The sequence below is a fragment of the Epinephelus fuscoguttatus genome, linkage group LG14 (assembly GCF_011397635.1).
Source record: "Epinephelus fuscoguttatus linkage group LG14, E.fuscoguttatus.final_Chr_v1".
Lineage (NCBI taxonomy): Eukaryota > Metazoa > Chordata > Actinopteri > Perciformes > Serranidae > Epinephelus > Epinephelus fuscoguttatus.
The window spans coordinates 16826920-16849821 of record NC_064765.1 but is presented as its reverse complement, the minus strand read 5'-3'; the positions used below and the strand labels follow the sequence as shown (position 1 = coordinate 16849821).

The 22902-nt window shown below is 40.7% G+C and overlaps 3 protein-coding genes across 5 annotated transcripts; all 3 read left to right on the top strand.

Annotated features, from left to right (window-relative positions):
• Positions 1-6087: 6087 nt before the first annotated feature.
• LOC125901424 (B2 bradykinin receptor-like) lies at positions 6088-9975 on the top strand. Its single transcript, XM_049597134.1, has 2 exons — positions 6088-6217; positions 8335-9975. The coding sequence occupies exons 1-2, from the start codon at positions 6198-6200 to the stop codon at positions 9374-9376; spliced, it is 1062 nt and encodes a 353-aa protein (XP_049453091.1). The 5' UTR covers positions 6088-6197; the 3' UTR covers positions 9377-9975.
• A 2700-nt stretch (positions 9976-12675) lies between these two features.
• On the top strand, positions 12676-15687 carry LOC125900713 (B2 bradykinin receptor-like). Of its 2 annotated transcripts, none has more exons than XM_049595891.1 (2): positions 12676-12831; positions 14607-15687. In XM_049595891.1, exon 2 carries the CDS (start codon positions 14641-14643, stop codon positions 15667-15669), a length of 1029 nt encoding a protein of 342 aa, XP_049451848.1. In that variant the 5' UTR covers positions 12676-12831; positions 14607-14640; the 3' UTR covers positions 15670-15687. The 2 variants fall into 2 exon arrangements, with proteins under 2 accessions (XP_049451848.1, XP_049451847.1); XM_049595890.1 differs by having other exon boundaries at positions 12676-12853.
• A 415-nt stretch (positions 15688-16102) lies between these two features.
• bdkrb1 (bradykinin receptor B1) lies at positions 16103-21255 on the top strand. 2 transcript variants are annotated; one of them, XM_049595889.1, is made up of 2 exons: positions 16103-16128; positions 19620-21255. In XM_049595889.1, the coding sequence occupies exon 2, from the start codon at positions 19623-19625 to the stop codon at positions 20706-20708; it is 1086 nt and encodes a 361-aa protein (XP_049451846.1). In that variant the 5' UTR covers positions 16103-16128; positions 19620-19622; the 3' UTR covers positions 20709-21255. The 2 variants fall into 2 exon arrangements, with proteins under 2 accessions (XP_049451846.1, XP_049451845.1); XM_049595888.1 differs by lacking the exon at positions 16103-16128 and adding an exon at positions 18865-18974.
• Positions 21256-22902: the final 1647 nt, after the last annotated feature.

Sequence of the window (22902 nt, the reverse complement as noted above, 5' to 3'; positions counted from 1 at the left end):
GAGGCATGCAGGTCTGTGAAGATGTTGGCAGGAGGTCAAATATTATTTCAAATGGTGTGAACAAACCAGAGACAGCAAGAGAAGTGCAGTCTGAAGTCAACATGTCTTAAAGGAACAGTTCATCCGAAATTTGAAAAAAACACATTTTCCTTCTTACCTTTAATGCTGGTTTTTGATCTCGATAATTTTAGTGTGAGTTGCTGCTGAGTGTTGCAGATATCTGCCTTCTCTCAAATATAATGCACTAGATGGTGCATGGCTTGTGGAGCTCGACATACCAATGACTTCTTGTGAGCAGTTTCATGTTTAATTATTTTCATTCTTCTAAACAACACCCACCGATTATATCATGGCGTGGAAGACTGTATACATACACTCATGAATGAGAGGCTCATGCTTGTGAAAGCTTGAGATGTAAATATTTATGGCATCTAAGCTGAAGTGAGCAGTACATGCACACTTCCTTCTGTGCAGTGATACTGTTTGCGGGTGTAGTTTGGATGAAAGAAAAGGTCCCTACATGAAACTTCTCACAACAAGGTCTGTGGATTATCTTGAATAACCGGGTAATGATTTCTGGAAAGAGACATTGCTGTTGAGTTTTATATTTTTTGGCGCTTTGATCACCATAAGCCGAGTGCCATCTACTTCTATTAAATTCAAGAAAAGGCAGACATCTCTACGGCTGATATCTCCAACACTCAGCAACTAACACCAAAAAAATCTTGACTAAGAAATAACACTGCAGTTAAGAGAGAAAATATGTATTTTTGATTTTGGGGTGAACTGTCACTTTCAGAAGTTGAATTTATCAGAACACCCACACTAAAGGCTAGTTCACATTACACGATTTTCACCCCGATTTTGCATCACTGAGACTATTGTAATCTTTTGAGTGTTCATACCTGGCGATGTGTGTTTCTGTCATCGGGAGTCTCTCTCCAGATTTCTCCACCGAGCACTCACCGACAGAGACCCAGATAACACGGTGACGTCACCAGTGTTGGGTAAGGGTTACTTTAAAAGTAATCAAAGTATGTTACTGTGTTACTTTCTAAAAAAGTAACCAGTTACTTTACTGCGTTACTCCCTGAGAAAAGTAACTCAATTACTTTTAAAGTACTTCCTACGTTACTCCCTGAGAAAAGTAACTCAAGCACTTTTAAAGCACTTTTGAGTATTCTACATTTCCTATTGGGCAATGGACCACAGGGCGCTAAGCCTACATTTTTTTGTCTCCAAAATTAAAGTTATGGACCACTTGCCCTTCACTGAGATCCAATTCTCCCATCACAGCCGTCACTTTGACCAGTAGAAACACAGAGCGATCTGCTGCCGTAGACAACTGTATGACAACAACACCCCAGCATTTTTAATATTTCCTCTAGGGATGTTACCACACAGAGTAAAAGGGGGAAATGATGGTGTGAAACAGCAGAGGCACTTTGTCAACCCACTGAGTTAACGTTACTGTCATTAGCATCAAGCTAGCAAACAACGGTACATCCTCACGCTCGGACATAAAGTAATAACATTAACAAATAGCGGCGGGGCTTTTACTCACCACAACTGCAGAGGCTCCCAGCTTCATTTGAAACAAACTACATTATAGACGGTCCGTTATTTATTAATCCCTCTGTGTGTTTATATATTTACTTTTTATCCGCTCAGTTGTCTTTGTAAAGTTAACATATCGCACCGTCATTTCAAACTCAACACTTGTTTCAAATTAAAAGCCTGTTATATACTCGGCTAGAGAATCCCTCCATTTTCTAAATAGGCTTTTATTCTGAAACATTTGTCAGAACTTCCTGTGGAAGATACAGTAGCTTGATAGTTTACATATGGCGCTTCAAATGTAGCTCCTGCCATCTGCTGACGCTTTTAGGTGACTACAACAACATGTCGGCTGGCACATGAACAGACACAGTGACTCAAATAACAGCAAAAGTGATAAAAATAGGACAAGAATAATCTGATGACATCACACACGCCGTGAAAGACGACCGGGGATAATTGGTGAGTACCAGCATGTAGCGTGTACCAGGCATAATGCAAGTCCTGAGTCTAAAATATGTCTGTCAGCAAGTCCTACTCCACCTATTTAGACTCCACCGTAGACAACGGCAGCATTTCTCCGACTACGTAGCGAGCCACAAGCTCCGTGGCTTCTTTCAGACTGATAGGTTTAACGTTATCTCCGTTATTAGAACCAAACGACAGCTGTTGCTGTTTTGGAGCTGAAGGACCAGCGTTCTAAAAGTAACAGAAGTAACTGATGTCTTGTTTGAAAATGTACTTAAGTATTTGATTACTCAAACAGCAAACTAACGCCTTAGGTTTCTCGTTACTGCAAAAAGTAATCAATGTTAGAGTACTTTGTACGCGTTAGAGTACTTAGAGTACTTTGTAACGCAACCCGCGACTACCAATATTTGTAAGCGACTTTACAAAAAAACAAGCCCAAAGTCGTGGCTAATAAGCGGACCTGGCAACCCTGCAGCTTGTCCTCCTCACATTTCTTCCGTCCTCCTGCGTGCTGACGTGGGACGTATCCCGCCTCTCATTGGCTGATGCTCTTTGCCAATCAAACTTCTCCAGTTTTTTAGCATGCCAGATATCCAGACCCAGTCACAGACGAGGGGGCGACTTGCTCGTAGGCTTGTTCACACATGAGGACTCGTCGTGGCAGACTATCTGCCGACTCACCGCCGACCCAAGGTGGATCTCAAGATCCTCTGTGACGTCAAAATCAGGGTGAAAATCATGTAATGTGAACTAGCCTTAAGTTGATGTCAGTGTTGATATTTTTTACTCCTATATCAACCCTGACCATTCAAGGACTTCCATTGTTTGTAATAAAGGTGTTGCATAACTACTTTTGTTCTGTTATTTAGATATTTAGCTTCCCTTTCTATGCATTTGACTCCTGGGAAATGTCTTGGTGAAGTGTCCTAAGTGGAAAATCAATAGTGCACAATACATTCAGTGGTAAATAGACCAATCAATCATACAAGTTTATAATTGCATTCAATTAATAAGACATCTTAATTTGATTCTTATCATTTCAAGAAACAAGGAAAGGGTGGCTGAGAAAAGGAGGAAATAAAATCTCTGTTGCAACACCAGGAAGTCTCATGACTTAGCTGTTATTAGATTGTCTGAGAGACAACCTGACCTGTCAGAGGAAACTGTTGGTGGGTGAGAGAATGGCGCCAGCACCAACTGGAAATTTACAACTGGATGTTAAGTGCTTTGGTGTGGCCACAGGGCTTTGTCCTGCTGGAAGTCATTTCGAGGTTACCACTCAGACTGTGGGCCTTCCCCTAAAACATAGTTAAGGGTTCATGTGTAACAACAGCTACACTTCTAAAGTATTCATTACAGAATATCATGAGGTGGTTCTTCAATCTGTGCGTGTGTTTTGGACCAACAGAAAGTGGCAAAACTGAAATCCATCATTGCGACATTACTTCAATAAAGATCACAGTCATGGTCATGCACTTACTGCACACTAATCCCATGACTATGATGCACCAGATCAGTTTTCACACATTATCGACTGCTTTTAAGCACTTTGTCTATTCGGATCAATGCTGAATCAAGACCTTTGTTTTAAAGTGTTTCTTGCTATTTAGCTGCACTGTGAGATCTTAATGTGCCCCAAATTGCCATGTTGTTCATCCAAATGTTGTCTGTGAGATAACTTAAGATCTCAGTCATTAGATAAGAGCTGAAAATCACAGGCTTGATGACTGAGCCACCAGTCCATCTTCCTGCATTGTTTGTGACACACACACACACACACACACACACACACACACACACGCAACAACTCAGGATTTTTGCCTCCAGTAAGAGACGAGCATGAGGAATAAAGGCCAACCGCAATGGCTGTTTCCAATCCTGTGGTTTTGGCTGAGTCAAAGCACACTCATTCTTGTGTCAAACTTGCAACATGCAGACACCAGACCTTGGGTTGAGGACACATTAGGTGAAAGGTAGACCATGTTTTCAAATGTCTTGTATAAGTCATAATGTTTCACTTTGGAGAGAAGTTTGAAATGGCTCAGATGATCATAAACTGTGTATAGAAGCAGCAGCAATGTCAAAGTTTGAATGTTCATAAGTGTTTCTTTTTAGTCTCTCTTGTATTGTCTATCCATCTATTTTCATCAATTTATCTGGGGCCAGCTCATGGGGGCAGCAGGCTGATCAAAGTACTCCAAATGTCCCTCTCTGTAGTGATGATTTCCAGCTCCTGCTGCAGGATCCTGAGGCATTCCAAAGCCAAATGAGATATATAACCCCTCCAGTGTGTTCTGGGTCTGCCCCGGGCCTCCTACCACTTGGACATACTCAGAAAACTTCTAACGGGAGGTGCCCAAGAGGCATCCTTTTCATGCAAAGGAGCAGTAGCTCTACTCCGAGCTTCCTCCAGATGTCCGAGCTCCTCACCCCATCTCTAAGGCTGAGTCCAGCCACCCTATGGAGGAAGCTTATTTCGGCCACTTGTATCTGCAGCTTATTCTTTGGATCACTACCCAAAGCGCATGACCATAGATTTTGCTGATGATGTGGCTCTGTTTACTTCATCACATCATGATCTCCACTGTGCACTGGGGCAGTTTGCAGCCAAGCGTGAAGTGGTTGGGATGAGAGTCAGCACCTCCAAGTCTGAGGCCATGGTTCTCTGCCAGAAAATGGTGGATTGCCCCCTCCGGGCTGGGAGAGAGTTGCTGCCCCAAGCGAAGGAGTTCAAGTATCTCGGCATCTTGTTTATAAGTGAGGGTAAAATGGAGCGTGAGATGGATAGGCAGTTTGGCGCAGCATCAATGATGATGCAGTTTCTGTGCCAGACCATCATAGCAAAGATGGAGCTGAACTAAAAGGCAAAGCTTTCGATGTACCGGTCCGTTTATATCCCAATCCTCACCTGTCGTCATTAGCTCTTGTATTGTGTCACGATTAAATATGATCCAGGTGAAGTGCTTGCAAATTGCTTTCATGAAATGGCCACCATGATTTTATGATCTATCATAGTGATCACAATGAAAATAGTAGAAACACACAAATCACATAGTAAGAATCTCTGCATGTATTTAATTAGCCAAACAGTGTCTGGCTAAATGACTCGTCATTTTATTCTGAAACTGTAATTGCAGAAATTAATACTATTTTGACATATATATATATATATATATATATATATATATATATATAAAAAGTCTCAGCAATTTTGTAGAAATGACAAACATTTATGGTGAAAACAGGAAGATTTGCGAGTGCTAATCAATAATTGCATATTGGTAAAGTATATTGGGTGGTGTAGATCCACCCCCAGTGATGGACTCCATTTTTGCTTCTGTCTGCATAAACACATTTGAAGGTTAGTTGTGGAGCGTAAGTAATGGTTTCAGGTTCACCACAGTAACCATACATTTCACCGCTCAACAGTGTCCCTATCATAATGCACTTCTGAGGCTATTAAAACATTGTACATCAGACACAACACTGGCAGAAGTATTTACTGTAACAATAACCTTACAATAAACTCAATGTGGTATAGTAAATGGATTCATTCGTCTCTAATGCACAGCGAGCAGTGCATGAACATAACATTAAATGACTCTATAGTCCGAGCACACATCTACTTCACTTTAACGCTGAGGGAATAGCATTACGTCAGATGTTTGTGTAACTGGAAATTCATTAATTTCCCACAAAATATCCAGTAAGTCCTCAAATGCTCACGTCAGATGTTTGTGTAATTGGAAATTCATTAATTTCCCACAAAATATCCAGTAAGTCCTCAAATATGCTGAAATTCTCAATTTTACCTGCAGTGTATTTACACCAAGACAGACGTCATCTGCCCACACTGACACTTAAACTTCCAGCTCAAGCGGCCACATTCTGAACAGTCCTCATCCAATAATAAAACCTCAAGCAAATAAACATTAGCCAGGTCGCAAACACGTAGACGTTGCTGTATGTATGATGTTACTCAGAGGAGGGCAGGGGACAAGCAGGAGAGTGAGAGAGAGAAAAAGAGAGCCTAAGAACTGAAGTTGGCTGACACCCTTATAATTTCCTATAAGAGGACGAGTCAGAGGCAGACTCAGTGAGTAAGGCAGGGCTACTGAGCAGTGCAGCTGGGCATCTGGACATTTAACATCTGGACTTACTCAGGAGGAATGACTCTTCAAACTACAAGGTATGCATGACCGCCATTTGGTTTTAAATATTGTGAAATATTTCACAGTAGCACTGATACATTAACTCTTCTTAAACATAAAGTAGTGTTGTGCTTTATAATCACTGTATGCCAATGACTAAGTGCAGAAACTCACAGAAAATCACAGTTATCACACAGCAGGGTGTGTTGGGTGACAGAATGTCTTGATTCCTGAAAGTAAATGATCCAGATGAAAAACCAGAATTGTCTCTACCAGTACAGACATGTCTTTCATCATCTCATCTATTTATGTAAACGTATTCAGTGTTATGTAACAGTGACTAGTAGTTCCCTTTCATTTTCACTATATACATTTTGGTTACAAGTTTTATTTTTACGATTTTGACTACCAAAGAAAACCGTGCATTTTACGACAAACTTGTGGTTACTGTAAAGTTCATGTTGCACATTGCAGAAGTTGCATATGCGTTCAAGTTGCCCACTGTTGCAGAGCTGCCATCTTCTACTTCAAACTCTTGTGTGACACATTTGATGTGGACCTACGCTCTTAAATTGCAGCTCCGTTACTGATTCTTAATACATTCAGAAATTCTCATATGTGTATCATTTCAAAATATAGTTGACTTTGACGCTACGGTGCAGTGAAAAACAGATCCTTGGATGTCTAAAATGATCTCATACTGTGCAGAGCAAAGTCAAACATCCCCAGGGAAATTAAGGTGAACAGAGCCAAGCCTGTTGCTCATTACTGGAACATGGTGACCGCTCTATGACAGTACGTGACTTAAAATGAAATGAATGATGAAAAAAAAATGCCTTTTCAACTCTTTTTGATCATATCCCCTGACGTTTTGTGCACCTATTCAACAATATATGCCCAAAACATTTACAAAAAATCGTTCTTCATTTTGTTAAATCAAAATTCAATAAGGGTTTCTCCTTTAAAGCTAAATATGACGTGTGCTTACATGAGCTACAACGATCCAATTTCAACCGATAATATCACACCATCCACCCATCAATCAATCTGCACAGGGCTAAGGTTATGTTTGCTAGCTGGCAATAGTATGGTACATCAGGGTGGCTGTTTACCAAAAATGCTGTGGTGACAGGCAGCAGGCCAGAATTTATTCACTTGAGGAAAGTGGTATCTGTGAAAGCTCCAGATTATGTGCAAGGCAATTTAAAGTGGATTGCTTAGTTTATATCTCCCTGATGGATCATAAAACAGTTGGCATTACCCCGTTATGGCCTCACTGTTTGATCTAAATTTGAGGGGTCAAACACGTGAAGGCAGAAAAATCCATTCAGGGAAATCACACCAAAGTCCCTCACTTTAAACTGAGACAAAAACCAAGGAATCAAACACAAAGTAAAGGCTGGAAAGCATGAACACAAGAGGAAAACAATAACAATCTGGCAAGTGAATGGGGGAAACACAGGGCTTTAAATAGACAGGGGCTGATTACTACATACACACAGGTGAGTGGAACAAGACACAGGTGAAACAGGAGAGGTAATTAACAAAGGTGGGAAAACTCAGGAAGTAAAAAAAAACCCACTAAACACAATGAGAGCACATTTCAAAATAAAACAGGAAGTGGACACAAAAACAGCATAAACTTGGCAGAGTATCACAGCAGGTATAGTTGTAAAAGTTATTGATTTATGGGTGAAGGCAGGGCTGCTGGTGGTGTGTGTAAAGGTTCAATGCAGCAATTAGTAGTTCCAGTTGCAGTGAACTGCTCTGTTTTATGATCAGCTGTCTGTAGAGGCTCAATTGCTAGTCATGTTGTGTTGTTTTACTGCACAACAAAGCTCACAGCTTGAACGTACAGAAAAGAGTCGTAACAGCCATCACGTTGAACTCTGCTCTTGCTGAATCCTCATCTCAGGGGATGACCTAATAATGAACATTTCCCCAACAACGCACCAAGTTGGATTTTGTTACCTCTGGACAGAGACAAGCCGAGCTACTGCAGGTGTTTCCCACTGTTTTCAGTTTTAATGCTAAGCTAGGCTAACCAGCAGAGCATAAAATAGCAGTAAGAGTGGCACTGATGTTCTCATCTAACTCAAAAAAAATGTTGTTTTAATGCTAACATTTATTGGTCTTTGTTTTATGTTCCCAACAGCATCCCAGACTTCAGCACCTCAGCTCTATATGGAGCACAGAACAACACCAATGGCTCCGATTGTATTGATCCGTACGACTGGGAGTGGCTCCACACCGGCCAGCCGGTGTATATCCTGGTCATCACTGTGCTGGGAGTCATTTTCAATGCGTTCGTCCTGGTGGTTTTCTGCTTCCACAAGAAGCCCTGCACTGTTGCTGAGATCTACTTGAGCAACCTGGCTGCAGCTGACCTCGTCCTGGTGTCCTGTTTGCCTTTCTGGGCCGTCTACATATCCAATGGTTTTAACTGGCATTTCGGTCTGTTCCTGTGCAAAGTGATCAACATGGGCATTAAGCTAAATGCCTACAGCAGCATCTACTTCCTCGTCCTGGTTAGCATAGATCGCTACGTGGCACTGGTGCGAACAATGTCCCATGGCAGAATGCGTAGGCCAAAATATGCCAAACTGGGCTGTGCGCTGGTGTGGGGTTTTGGTTTGCTCCTGAGTGTCCCCACGCTCATCTTCAGGAAAGTGGACTACCTGCCTGACTATGGTGTCACCGCATGCTATCTGGTCTACCCAAACCATACTGTAGAGCTGCTCTTTGATGGGATGTTGGTCGTTTTTAGCTTCATCATCCCCATTACGATTATCTCATTCTGCACTATCAGGATTATTCAGGCTTTGAAGGTCCAGGCAATAGAGAGGTTCAATGCTGAGAAAACGGAGCAGAAGGCCACCACGCTGGTGCTGGTGGTCCTCCTGGCATTCCTTATCTGCTGGGTGCCATTCCACATCGTCACCATGCTGGACGTACTCTTACGAGCCGAGGTCCTGGGAGGGTGTCACCTCTTGTCTGTCCTGGAAATCTGCAATCAGCTCTTCACCTACTTAGGCTTCTTCAACAGCGTTCTCAACCCCATCCTCTATGTCATTGTGGGAAAGAACTTCCGGAAAAAAGTTCGGGAACTCTTCAAGCAGTGGCACTTGGAAAGAACAATTACCTCTGAGTCGTCGCGTTCGTCAAACCTGTCCTCTACGTTGAAGACAATGGTATAAAATGCTGCTTTCAAAAGCAGTCTTCCCCGTTAAAAAAGACTTTGCAGAAAGAGTGGTGGAGTGTCATTTAATAGACTTGCACAAATGTAAATTATTCCAATGATAAGCTTAATTTATTATTGCATTTGTAGTGGATGCAATAGGACCATATCACCCTTTCTCATATCAATACTGTAGTAGATGCCTGGAGCATCTGCCCTTTGCATCTCATACCATCGATAAAGGGTGCCTCTGTGCATGATATGACCGAGTGTCTGTGTTTAGCAAGTTGGGAGTGAGACCTGGATGGGCCTCTTTAAAAAGATAAACTGAATTTTAAGAAATGAAGTTATACGTGTAGGACCAGGGCTTGAATGAATTGCTTTTCTCACCACATGCAATAAACTTCAGCCAGCCTCTTGTTACAAACATTGGCAAACATCCGTGTTGTGAATGTAGAGATGGTGTGGTATAAACCAGCCTGGATGCTGTAAAATAATTCATGTAAATACAGTTTTTATACTCTGCCTTGTACTGCTGATAACTCAGATTGTAATAGTACCAGTATTTGTTTATCTCTGAACATATTACAGGTCAAATAAAACATACAAATGGTTTTATGGATGTCTTGTTGAATCTTGCATTTCAATGTTGAGTTGAGCAAAAGACTAGACTTAGAACGAGAGCTCCAACAACTGCTTGCTAAGTGTTTTCTGGTGTTTCTGACTCATTGTCTGCTGTAGTTAAAAACAGGGCTCTGTCAAAGAGTTTCCACTGGTGACACACAAACACACTCATTTTCGTTGGCTGTATGGACATCTCACTTTATATTTTTCCACACTCCCAACATTTAATGGCCCAATGTTGACTCATTGTGGGTTGTGGGCGAGGGTACACCCCTAGCTGTCCCCAAAATGTTAGGCATGTCGCGCCAAACAGGAAATCTTTGTTGGGAGTCAGGTTTTACTACCACCGCCAGAGCTGGAAATTGTTGTGGAGCGAAAAAAACATGCAGGCAGACAAAATGACTTCAAAGGGTGAAATGCATGCTGAAAATACACCGTTTGACCTTGCTCCATGTATTTTTGTCTGCCTTTTAGGATTATGCAAGTTATCCTAGCTTGTTCCACTTTTTCAGAGGAATAAAAACTGAAGCACATAATGGTCAAATGTGAGGGGGAAAATGTTTAAAGGCAATACAGGGCGTTGACGTACTCCCGTCTGTAGCACCATGGGAGTTGATAGCGTGTCTCCCAGTAAATCCTGCCCTCAAATGTCAGCCTGCAATGAGAAAGATCTTGCCAGATGCTTGAAGCTTCATCCAAAAAAATCTGCTCCTAATAATGGGAGGAATGTGCACAACAGCTGCAGTATCATCTCAGTTCATATTTCTTTGCACAGAAAGTAAGAAGAAATGAATTTTCAGTTGGACTTAAATATATAAATACTCACGGTGTGTGTGTGGATGGTTCTTCAACTTTTTGTGTTCTTATCAAAAATAAGAAATATAAAAACACATTTCTTATTTTCTATTTGTGTCCCACTTACTTGACAGCAAAAGGAACAAACAGTATCTTGTGTGTTTTTTGCATTTAAAAAAAAAGCACCACTTTGGGTTGCTGTCATTTCCATCACACTGTAAAAAATGTAAACTCAGGTAGGTTCTTTTAAGGTTTGTATACTTGGTGACTGCAGCAGAGGTCATGTGACAAGGGAGCACATGGCTGGAGGACAGCTGGTTCCAAAGAGGAAACTGTTAAATAAAGATGTTTATTGGCTGTCAAACTGCTGATATATTATTTGAATGTTAAAAAAAAAGAACAACAGTTTATATTCTGTATTTTGTGTTAATTTAATGCTAATGCTAAAATGGACATTAGCAAGCTAACATATAATGAGATGTGTTTTTTTTTTTGTTTTTTTTTGATGTAACAAAATTACATATTTTCCATAACTTTGTTCATTATAGTCATGGGCGGATTATGATTATTATGGGCCTCTGGGCATAGATATGTAAAGGGCCCCACCACCTTTCCTACATAGGAGCAAGACATGTGTGGTCATGAAGCATCTGTCTATGGTTAATGTCTCTTTGTGGTCATGTTGTGTCTTCTTGTGGTTGTTTTGTTTGTATTTTAGGTAATTTTGTGTCTTATTGAAGTAAATTTATACATTCTTTGGCCATTTTATGTCACTTTGTAGTCATTTTGTGTCTCTTAGTCGGTGTTTTGCCCATTTTTGTGGTGATTTTGTGCGCTTTTGCAGTGCCTTTGTAGTAGGTCGAAAATGCTACATGTATATTTTTTTTATTGAAACAGACACCCCCTATTTTTTTGTTAAATATTTGAACTAATCTAACTCAAATTACAGTTTTGACATCAGGTCAGTCCTACAATATGTCAGTAGATGGCACTGTAACGCCACTGTGGAGCAATTAGGGAGACTCGATATGTGCTCTGCTCATGCGCAGCTTAGTATTAAACGAGCACTGGCTGGAGCAAGACACTAACTTTTGGTCCTCTCTCTCATTAATCCACAGGTATGTTCAAATTTGCTTTTCTGTGATCAGCTTTGCTTAATATTTAATGTTAGTGCATTACAACATGTCCGGTAGAGTGTTGATGTGGTTTTGAGATGTATTTTGAGCACAGAGAGGTTATTTTTGTCAGTTTGTGTCCCGGCCGCAGCCGCCATTTTGTCTTATTACCTCCGTGAGTTTCTGTTTCCCCCAGTATTTTTGTAAGTGTAAGTTACAGACATTAGCTCGAGGTAACATAAGAAAACATGCTGCAAACATTGTTTATGAGTTAAAGCCAGTTAGTCGCGAGTAAATTTGAGTATCGCCATATGCAAATTAGTTTCACTTCCGGTCGCTCGTTAACAGGTCATTGTTACGCCATATTGTCAGACAATTAAGTGCACGGCTAAGACAGTGTTATGTAAATGTTGCACAGAGGTTTTGGAACGAGTATATCAGTATAGTGTGAGTGTTATTGTATTGTATGTGTTAACAGTAGGAGTGAGTGTAAGTATTTGAGTTAAGTAAATGTGTGTTTTGGGTAATATTATTTTTGTACAGTTTCATATTTGAGTTGAGCCAATTTTTATTTCTGTGGAATATAATTTAAATTATTTTGAGTTCATGTGCATTTTTTATATGGTTTATTGTCAATTAGATTTTTACATTTATTTTCTTTGTGTTACATATTTTAGTGTGGATGTGGAAAATGAACTTTAATGCAACAACTTTAAGATAGCTGACATGACTGAGATGTAACTGAGTTTTATGCAGTATTATCAGTATTAAACGAGCACTGGCTGGAGCAAGACACTAACTTTTGGTCCTCTCTCTCATTAATCCACAGTCCACAGACTCTTATTTTAGTGGCTACACAGCGCACCCTTGCCTGTGTAACCTTCGCTGTCAGTCCAGATTTCCCCTAGGTCTGGCGCCGGCAACACCTTCGTATTTCTTTGTGAGTTTTTTGTCTTTTTGAGGTAACTGTATGCATTTTTGGTCATTCTATGTAGCTTTGTAATCACTGTGTGTCTCTTCATATCCATTTTGTCTTTTCTTTTTGTGAATGTTTTAGCCATATTTGTGTTGTCATTTTGTGTCTCTTTGCAAGCCCGTTGCATCTTTTTGTGATCTTTTTGTCTTTTTGGGGTCATTTTGTGTCTCGTGGTTGTGTTGTGTGTTTTTGAGGTCATTTTGTCTCTAACTTGGATAACTGTATGTATTTTTTGGCTATTTTATGTCACTTTATATTTTGTTTATGTATTTCTTTATATTTTACATTTTGTGTCCCTTCGTAGCTGTTTTGCCTATCTTTGTGGATGTTTTGCCAATATTTGTGTCGTTGTTTTGTCTTTCTGTGCAGTTCCTTTGCATCTCTTCGTGATCGTTTTGTGGTCATTTTGGGTCTCCTTGTGGTTGTGTGTGTCTTTGAGGTCATTCTATGTCTTACTGAGGTAATTTTATGCATTTTTGGTCATTTTGTGTCACTTTGTAGTCATTTAGTGTCTCTTAATGCATAATTTACCAATATTTGTGTTGTTATGTGGGGTCTTTTTGCATATCTTTGTGATCTCTTTGTGGTCATTTTGTGTCTCCTTGTGGTTGTTTTGTGTGTCTTTGAGTTCATTTAGTGTCTTATTGAGGTAATTTTACACATTTTTGGTAATTTTTTGTTGCTTTGTAGTCATGTTGTGTCTCTTCATAGCCATTTTGGGGGTTTTTTTTGTGAATGTTTTGCCATTATTTGTATTGTTATTTTGTCTCTCTTTGCATCTCTTTGTGATGTTTTTGCCTTTTTGTCTTTTTGTAGTCATTTTGTGTCTCCTTATGGTTGTTTTGTGTGTCACTGAGGTCATTTTATGTCACTTTGTTGTCATTTTGTGCCTCTTTGTAGCTGTTTTGTCTTTCTTTGTGAATGTTTTGCAAATATTTGTGTTATTATTTTATGTCAGATGCAGTTCTCTTGCATCGCTTTGTGATCTTTCTGTGGCCATTTTGTGTCTCTTTTTGGTTGTTTTGGTTTTTTAGGGTCATTTCGTACCTTGTTGAGATAATTTTATGTATTTTTGGCCATTTTATGTCACTTTGTAGAGGTCTTAGTGGATGTTTTTTGTGTTTATTTTGTGTCTCTTTGCATCTCTTTCTGATCTTTTTGTCTTTTTAAGTTCATTTTGAGTCTCTTTCTCGTCAGTCCATGTTAATTTGAATGACATTTTGCAAGGGAAGGCCAAGCAGCCCCCTGACACTTTTTTGCCCCTGGATCTGTGCCTGCCCGGTAGGCCCGTTCAGTAATCCATCCATGATCATCATGGAAAAGATGTACAGTAATGGAAATAACAATGCCAGTTTTATATTACTGAAAATATTGTATCAATATTTTTTTTCTAAATTTGTGTTAGTTTCCAGACCAGTAATCATACTGAAAGAGTTTGAAAAGAACCCAGGCCACAAATTCATACTTGCATGGACTGACGATCAGACATGTTCCATACAGTATCTGTTGCTAAGATTCCCCTCTTTGACAAAGGCATGTGTGTGCTGTGAGCTCTGACTGATAAACCACCACTAAATCACTTACATCCTACTAAATCAATTATCCCTTATCACTTTAAAACACAAATCATTGACGTGAAGGTAGCAACACAGACATTATGCCTGTGTTGACACAGCTGAAAGCTTTTACTGGAATTTATTGTGAGCACACCCTTTTTCTAACCCTAAAATTTCTGTTAGTGTGCAACAGCTTTCACAGTGATCTACATCACCCATGGAGACTGATGCAAGAGATGAGATTGTCTGCAACCACACAGAAGCATGGGACTGGGTTTATACCATGCAGCCTGCCTACATGTCCATCATCTGCCTCCTTGGAGTGATCGGCAACTCCTTTGTGCTTTGTGTGTTCTGTCTCCAGAAGCGGCGCAGCTCTGTGGCCGACATCTATCTGAGCAACCTAGCAGCTGCTGATCTCCTCATGGTTTCCTGCCTGCCGTTCTGGGTAGCAACTGTTATCAACAAGTTCCACTGGCGGTTTGGGGAGCCCATGTGCCAGCTTACCGGCATTATCATTGGGATGAATTACTATTGCAGTGTGCTGTTCCTTACGCTTGTGAGCGTGGACAGATACCTGGTCCTCACTAGACCCCTCACCCAGGGGAGGGAGAGACGGGCCTTCTGGGCACATGTAATTTGCATCAGCATCTGGATTACTGGGGTCATGCTCAGCTTCCCAGCTATCCTCTTCCGCTCCGTCCAGTTCTTCCCTCATCTGGATATTGAGGCATGTTATCTTGAATATCCCCATGAAGGCTGGAGACTGCGCTACAACATGACTGCCAACATAGTGTGTTTCCTTATCCCTGTCCCCATTGTGTCCTTCTGTACTTACCACATTACTAAAGTCCTTCGGCAAAGCCAGAAGCTGAGAAAAGGCAGCAGAGGCAGTGTGGAAAGGAAAGCGGCGTGCCTCGTTCTTGTCATTCTGGCAGTGTTCATCCTCTGCTGGCTGCCCTACCAGGTTATCATCTTCTTGGACACCTTGGATCATTATGAAGTCATCACAGGATGTACATGGGCGTATGTGTTGGACATTGGAAACCAGCTTGCTACTTACATTGGCTATAGTAACAGCTCACTGAATCCTTTCCTGTATGTAATAGTGGGGAAGCACTTTAAGCAGAGGGCAAGGGAGGTGTTTAGATTGGTGTGTAGTGGGAGGAAAAGACAATGGAAAAAGTCCGGACATTCCAGTGCCAGTGTCAACTTAACTCAACAAACTGACAGCACGGAAGTTTAAATCATCCTACACATATAGAGAAGAGTTTTACCAAAGAAGCTGTCCACTGTCCAGTAGGATTTAGGGGGATATACTGGTGCACATAGAATATAATGTAATGAGCATGTTTTCTTTAGTGTATAATCACCTGAAAGTAAGAATTACTGTGTTTTCGTTACCTTAGAATGAGCCTTTCATATCTACAAAGGTAGCAGGTAACCATGTTGCAACGCCATGTTTCTACAGTAGCCCTAAACAGACAAACCAAACACTGGCTCTAGATATCGCCATTTATGGTTTCGCATTGGTCACCGTAGTTGCCAAACCGCATTAGAGAAACATTGATTTGTCCCTGAAACTACTTCATTCATTGCTTTTACCAGCTTGATCACCTGGTCCATTTATTTAGGTGACGAGGAGACCTATAAGAATAATTTGGCTGCTGGTGAAAACCACCTGAACATCTGGATCAGGAATAAGGTGAGCACACACTAAGTTATCAGAGAAAATAGGGGAGCACACAGCAACGTGCGTAACATGAAACTGCTTTATTCAATGTTTTTTATACTGGTTTCGATCACCATGTCCATTTGTTTTGGAAAGAGAGAGACCTCTGAGGATAATTCATCTCCCAGCAAAAACCTCCTGAACAAAGAACATTGTTAGAATTCATCTGGTTGCAATCTGCAGTCCTCACTGATCGATTCCACTAAATCTCCCTAAATCTTACACACTGGACCTTGAAAGAAATCACTTAATTTAACATGCAAATTTTTTCTTTGTTATATACATATTAGTCACTGACCTATGGAAACTTAAAGGAATAATAATTTCACATTTTGGAAATACACTATTCGCTTTCTTAGATGACGAGGTCGATACCACTCTCATGTCTGAGGACTATATACGAAGCTGCAGCTTAGCATAGCATAATGACTGGGAAGACAGGGAAAAAGCTAACCTGACTTCAGGCCCACCCACAGAAATAGTTGGTCCCCTGAAACGGTCCAGTGAATGGGCCCTCCCCATATCTGCTTTACTAATATCAATGCATGCTCATACCATTTTTAGTGAAGGGGGTAGTCATCATGAAACAGGCTACATTTTACGAAAGCGACAATAAATATGTTTATTTTTGTTGTCTTAATGAAAGAAACAGTGAATATTTTGGTTCTAAATAAAATGTGGTTAATATTGGTTATATTCAGGATGAATATGATTATTTCTGTATAGAGGTTTTTCTTTTTATCAGACAAAGAGATTAGGAGATGTTGCTTTACCTTGACATGTTTCAATTGTCATCTGACATGCGTCGTGACGTGTCTTTATCAGCTGGTGTTTCCTTGAAGGCGTGACCAGTCTGGCAATCTGACAGATCTGCCAGGTCGGTCACGCCCCCTGCCGCCTGATGGTCTCTGGAGGAGAGAGTCCCAGGTGTGCGACAGCATGAAAGCCCCCTCATCGAGGTTGATGGTGTCCCTGGCCCGCTTCCTGATCTCTATGGTCTCCTTGCAACAAAATTTGCCTGCCAGCACCTGTAATTGCTACTCCGTACAAAATCAAGCCACCCCCACCCCCATATCGATATTGTGTGGTTTTTAAACTTTTAGTACCAATTGAAAAAATTGTGATTCATGATCTTAGAGGTGCTGGAGGTGGATTTTCTTAGCTTCAAACAGAGCCAGGCTAGCTGCTTCTCTCTGTATCTAGTCTTTAAACTAAGCTAAGCTAACCAGCTTCATATTTACAAATATGTGAGTACTATCAATCTTCTGCAAGTAATCTGTTGTGATGGAACATTATCCCAGACTTTGATTTTGGATTGGAGAATTTTCTGTAAGTGTGAAATAAATATTAGGTGTAAGAGCATAAAAGTTTTGCTAAATAACCTCCAGTGCACACTAACTCTTACATTACTGTGTTGTGTTTGTCAGTCCTGAATATGATGTCATGTAATTATGATTTTTGTAAACTGTAGTTTCATTTCCGAGCTGTCCCACCTCTATTGTTCTTGCAAAACAAAGCCATGGTGGGCTGTCTTGACAAAACTTAACCTGGCGGGTGTAACCTGAGGCTGTGCTATCTGTTTCCATAGCATTTATCAGAAAGCTGAGTTGGTTTTTATGTTTTTTTTTGTCTTGAGAATTTCCACATGTTGAAACTGGCTTTTACTGCCACTGATGCACTGCAGAATATTTGAAGTGATGGATCATCATGCTTGTGTATTACCCTGCCACTTTCCCGTCTGTAAAGAGTGAAATATAACTTTTTCTTCTGCGCTATCAGTACACTAAAAATAGTGAACCAGTGAGCTTTTAATGTTTTTCAAGATAATTCTACAATGTATGACTTCCTTTTCTCCAGTAAAGCATCATCTAACTATTAAAGCACGCAGTGTCTTTGTTTTGATGAGCAGGGAATGTTTCTGTGATGAAAATGAGCTTGATTACTTCTCTGAATGTCTTAATGGATCCCGTGCTTCAAGTGTGCTGTTATCATTTTGACCATAAAAGGGGTGCCGCAGCCTCACACTCATTTTTAGATAACATACTGACAAAAGCACTGTTTATATTTTCTGTCCAATTTGATTGTTGTTTGGTTTCAGGCCATATCGAGTTTGTTATTGTTGCCATTTCATCAGCTTGACTTCGCATGAAATTTAGAATAGATTAGGATAAAATTACACACGGATACAAGGATAAATGGAGATGGGGATAAATGTGTTTTTATCATCCAGGCAAACATGTATTTACTGGAGATAAACAGTATACTGTTCATAAATTGGAAAGCATATTATGAATTACCAGTATCTCAGCATCAAAGCGTAGACAGAGGTACTGTATAAAACAGGCAATAATCCTGTTAACCGGTTAAATCAGATTGATTGCTAACACAATGACGTCAGCTGAGCGTAATTGTCCCGTTGGCCTTGAGGAATGTTATGACTACATGAAAACACTGTCACTTTACTTTTGAAGCAATAAAATACATCATTAGTGATGATAAATTAATACTTTCTTAATCTTTTCTGATGAAGGTGGGCACTCTCTCCAACACATGCAGTGCACGGCAGTTTTAGCCTCTCTAATAAGTGCACGTGCCAAATTTTGACTCTCTCACAAACAAGTTGATAAATTGAACATCTTGGCAATGGGTGTGGAGGAATGCAACTCTATATACAAAAAGCCTCCTAACACATCTCTCTTCTGACTGGCTGTGTACTCTTACCGGGAGCTCCATGTACACACTTAAGCCCTGTCCCAGAACCTTGTGTTTATCATTAGCATTTTGACCATAGCAGGAGGAAGATTTTTAGGAGACGTACGGTAAGAAGCTTTTATCTTCTGTTGAATTTTTAGTTTGGAACGTCAGAGTTTGTACCCTGAAAATATAAACAGGTGCCATTCAGCTAGATGAGAAATAATGTAGCTGTTGAGTATTTTTAATGGCAGGAAGTGAGTTGAGATAATTCCTGAGAACAAATTCATAAGTTATTTGGCAAATATTTGAAGTCAGTTGGTCACTTTATGTCTGTTTGTAGTCATTTTTGTGTCTTATTAGGCCTTATGTGTCTCTTTTCAGTGCATTTTTGTCTCTTTATAGTAATTTTACATTTCTTCGTGGTCATTTTGAGTGTCTTCTTTCGTCAGCACGTTAGTTTGAGTGACATTTTACAGGTGAAGGTACGGGGTGCTTCAACCTGGGCCTGTGTCCAGTGGCTCATGCATGGTGGCCACATGTTTTCCTCAGCACTAAATCTGCCGAACTGTGAATAAACATGTGATTATTGTGGCAGAAATTTCTACAATTTTCGTATGTTTTATGTAGTTTTTGTGTCTAAAATAAAAGTTATGAACCTTGCATGTTTATTTTCAATCTCTAGTGCAGTACTTTTCAAACAAGCTTAATGTATTTTAAATCAAGTAACAGCATTTTACCGATGAGTTATGTCTAATTATTTTGTTTCCTAGCCCATGGAGCCCATGACACTTGTACCCGTAGCAACGCTGTGGCCCGAAAACAGCACTGCGTCACCAACTTCTGCAGAATGGGAGCTCGTCCATGCCATCATTCCCCCGTACATCTTCACCATATCCCTGCTGGGCCTCCTCTTTAACAGCTTCGTCCTCGGGGTGTACTTCATCCACATGGATCGACTGACTGTAGCCGAGATCTACCTGAGCAACCTGGCGCTGGCCGACTTCATTCTCCTGTGCGGCCTCCCCTTCTGGGCGATGTACATCATCAACGACTTCAACTGGCTGTACGGAGATGCATCCTGCAAACTGGTCAACTCCATCATCATCATTAATTTCTACACCAGCATCTACACTCTGGTTATGATTAGCGTTGACCGCTACCTCGCCCTTGTGAAGCCAATGAAGGCCAGGTGGCTGAGACGGACACTCTATGCCAAGGTGATCTGCTTTAGCCTGTGGATATTAGCCGTCGTACTGAGCACACCGATACTTGTTCACAGAAAGGTGAAGTTCATCGAGGAGTTTGAGACAACATCCTGCATACTGGATTACAGTCACGAGAGCTCCTGGAAGTTGGCCCATCAGATGTTGATGAATGTGGTGGGCTTTGTTCTCCCTGTTCTGGTAATTGTTTTCAGCAGTGGGAACATAATCAAAGCTTTAGGTCAGAGAAGGGACAGCATTGCTTTTAATGACACCAAAGACACAAAAGCCACAGTGCTGATGTACGCTGTCACAATACTGTTTTTACTGTGCTGGGGTCCCTTCCAGATCTTTACCTTCCTTGACACACTCTGTGATATTAAAGCGCTGGATGAGAAGCTGTGGTTCCACACACTCGACATAGGAGGTCAGGTCTCAGCGTATCTGGCCTTTCTCAACAGCGCCCTGAACCCACTGATGTATGTCTACTCAGGGCAGTATTTTAGGAGGAAAGTTAGCGCCATCTACAGGAGGACTAGACATCCACGCAGAGGATCAGACATGACCACATTTCAACGCTCTGTTGTGTCCACTTACATTAACAGAACAGAGCAAATTAAGACTGTGGTGATTTTTAATGCAAAGGATCAGATGTGACATGACATCCTCCATTTCCGTTGCTGCGTATAGGAAATGCATACAGGATATGAGGATAAGTTGTCATTTCATGGGACTTAACACAATAATAATGCTGTTACATTGTTAAACAGCACTATGAAAGGATGTTTAATACTGTGCTGTGCAGAAATAATGGACATTGCTAGAGATAATGGCTGTAATATGTACAAGAAATGAAAGCAGATTTTATGTTTACAGTCACCATAAAGACACTTTTGTCTTTGTCTGCAGACACACAGCGTGTATGTGTGTCTCAGAGAGGCAACTTCACAAGACATGTTACACTCTGCAGGCTAACTGGAGACACTTTGTGTACATTGACATGCATAGTTTCCTTATACAGTGTACCTTTGCGTGTAGAATAAATATTTATCCAGGGCTGACATACATCGTTATGCAAGGTTGCCTTTAGTATCAACACTCATGAATTAAGCTATTTCTGTGTATTACTGGAATAATGTGTGTAATCAGTTCAATGGAAATCCTTAAGTATTATAATAAACAATGTCAAATATCATTGCTGAGACATGACGTGAAGCATAACCTCCTGAACAGCTGCGTCACAGCTGGTGTAAGTAGATAGAACTTGATAAATTCACTTATGGTTATTGCAGTTAATAGCGTCCTCTTGTGTTGTACATTTCACACATTTGATTGCAAACATTATAATGTATAAATCTAGCAGGCTCTCCTGTTCTGTTTGCATGTCAGATATTTGCATCAGACTTAATATGTGCTCAGTGGTTTCGCATGTGTGTTTTAAAGAGCAGTTAAACAACTGAAAATCTTCAGTGGTTTCATTTCTCACCTTACTGCACAGGTGTACATCAGGGTGTTTTAACAGAGTGACATCATTGTTGGGTATGGCTACAGGTGCAACCATCATCAACCACACAGAGCAGCTTCTGACCACATGCAACCAACATCTTAACATCTCAGGCACAGGGGCATGTTCAGGGATCGACCTGTGGTATGACTGCTCATTGCCAAACCCCGCTCCAAAACAGTTAGATGACTGTAACAAGGCTCATTTTAAAGAGACAGTCAACCTCTGCATCAAAAACATATTTTTCTGCTTGCATGTAGTGCTTTTTATCAGTCTAGATTGTTGTAGTGTGAGTTGCCAAATGTTGGAGATACCGGCCGTAGAGGTGTCTGCCTTTTCTTGAATATAATGGAAGTAGATGACACTCCCTTGTTGAACTCAGCATGCCAAAAAATACATTTTACTCAGCAGTCTCTTTCCAGGAATCATGACTCAGTTACTCAAGAAAATCCACAGACCAACTCACACCAAAACTAGACTGATATATAGCATTACACTGTTGATTTTGGGGTGCACTGCCCTTTTAAAGTCAAATTGTGTAGTTTCTGATGTTAGCACACCTATTATCTTACACTTAATAACCTATGTTGTGACTTTGATTAACGCATCAAGTAAAACTGGCACATCAAGCTCATGAATGCAGCTTTGCCGTGCTTTTAATTGAGTGTAGGGACTTTCACCTGAGATGTGATAAGCTGATTTGTTAGTTCTTCTCTTCAAAAACTTTTCTCTTGTAAAGTACGTATATGTCATAAAAGTCATATTTGTGACTGTCCAGGCATGTCATTTTATGGTAAGTTTCCATGGACAACTGTCTCCTCTGATTTACTGCAGTCATATTAGTCCTTCATTTATAGAATCCTGATGATTTTGGTGATCATCTGACTTTTCATAGAGCACCACCATGCAACAACAAGAGGGTTCCTGGTTCGAACCTTGGGTGGGGGGGGCCTTCTGTGGGGAGTTTGCATGTTCTCCCCATGTCTCAGGGTACTCCAGCTTCCTCCCACAGTGCAAAGAGATGCAGGTTAGGTTCATTGGTGACTCTAAAGCCCTTTTTAAACAGGAATTGTGCAAATTTGCAGGAAAGCCCAATCAATCTTCTTTCAGCATTGGCAGTATAAAAACAAAATCGAGGAGTGCGGCAAAATGCCGTGTACCTACTTTTGTTCATACAAAATGTGCCTTTTTCGGGGCAATGGGGGGCGTGAGCAAGTAACAAAACATGTAGCGCAGCGTGTGACGTAAACACTGACGTGGGAGGGAAGCCGCAGCTAGTCAGTCCTTCGGCGATTCTCTCGTAAATTAGCCCGTTCTTCACCGTTCCCGTCATTTGATGGTTAATGG

Coding starts and splice junctions, on each gene's coding strand:
- LOC125901424 (XM_049597134.1), top strand. CDS start 6,198: ATGACTCTTCAAACTACAAG. Junction 6,218..8,334: donor ATGACTCTTCAAACTACAAG/GTATGCATGACC, acceptor TGTTCCCAACAG/CATCCCAGACTTCAGCACCT.
- bdkrb1 (XM_049595889.1), top strand. CDS start 19,623: ATGGAGCCCATGACACTTGTACCCGTAGCAACGCTGTGGCCCGAAAAC.
- LOC125900713 (XM_049595891.1), top strand. CDS start 14,641: ATGGAGACTGATGCAAGAGATGAGATTGTCTGCAACCACACAGAAGCA.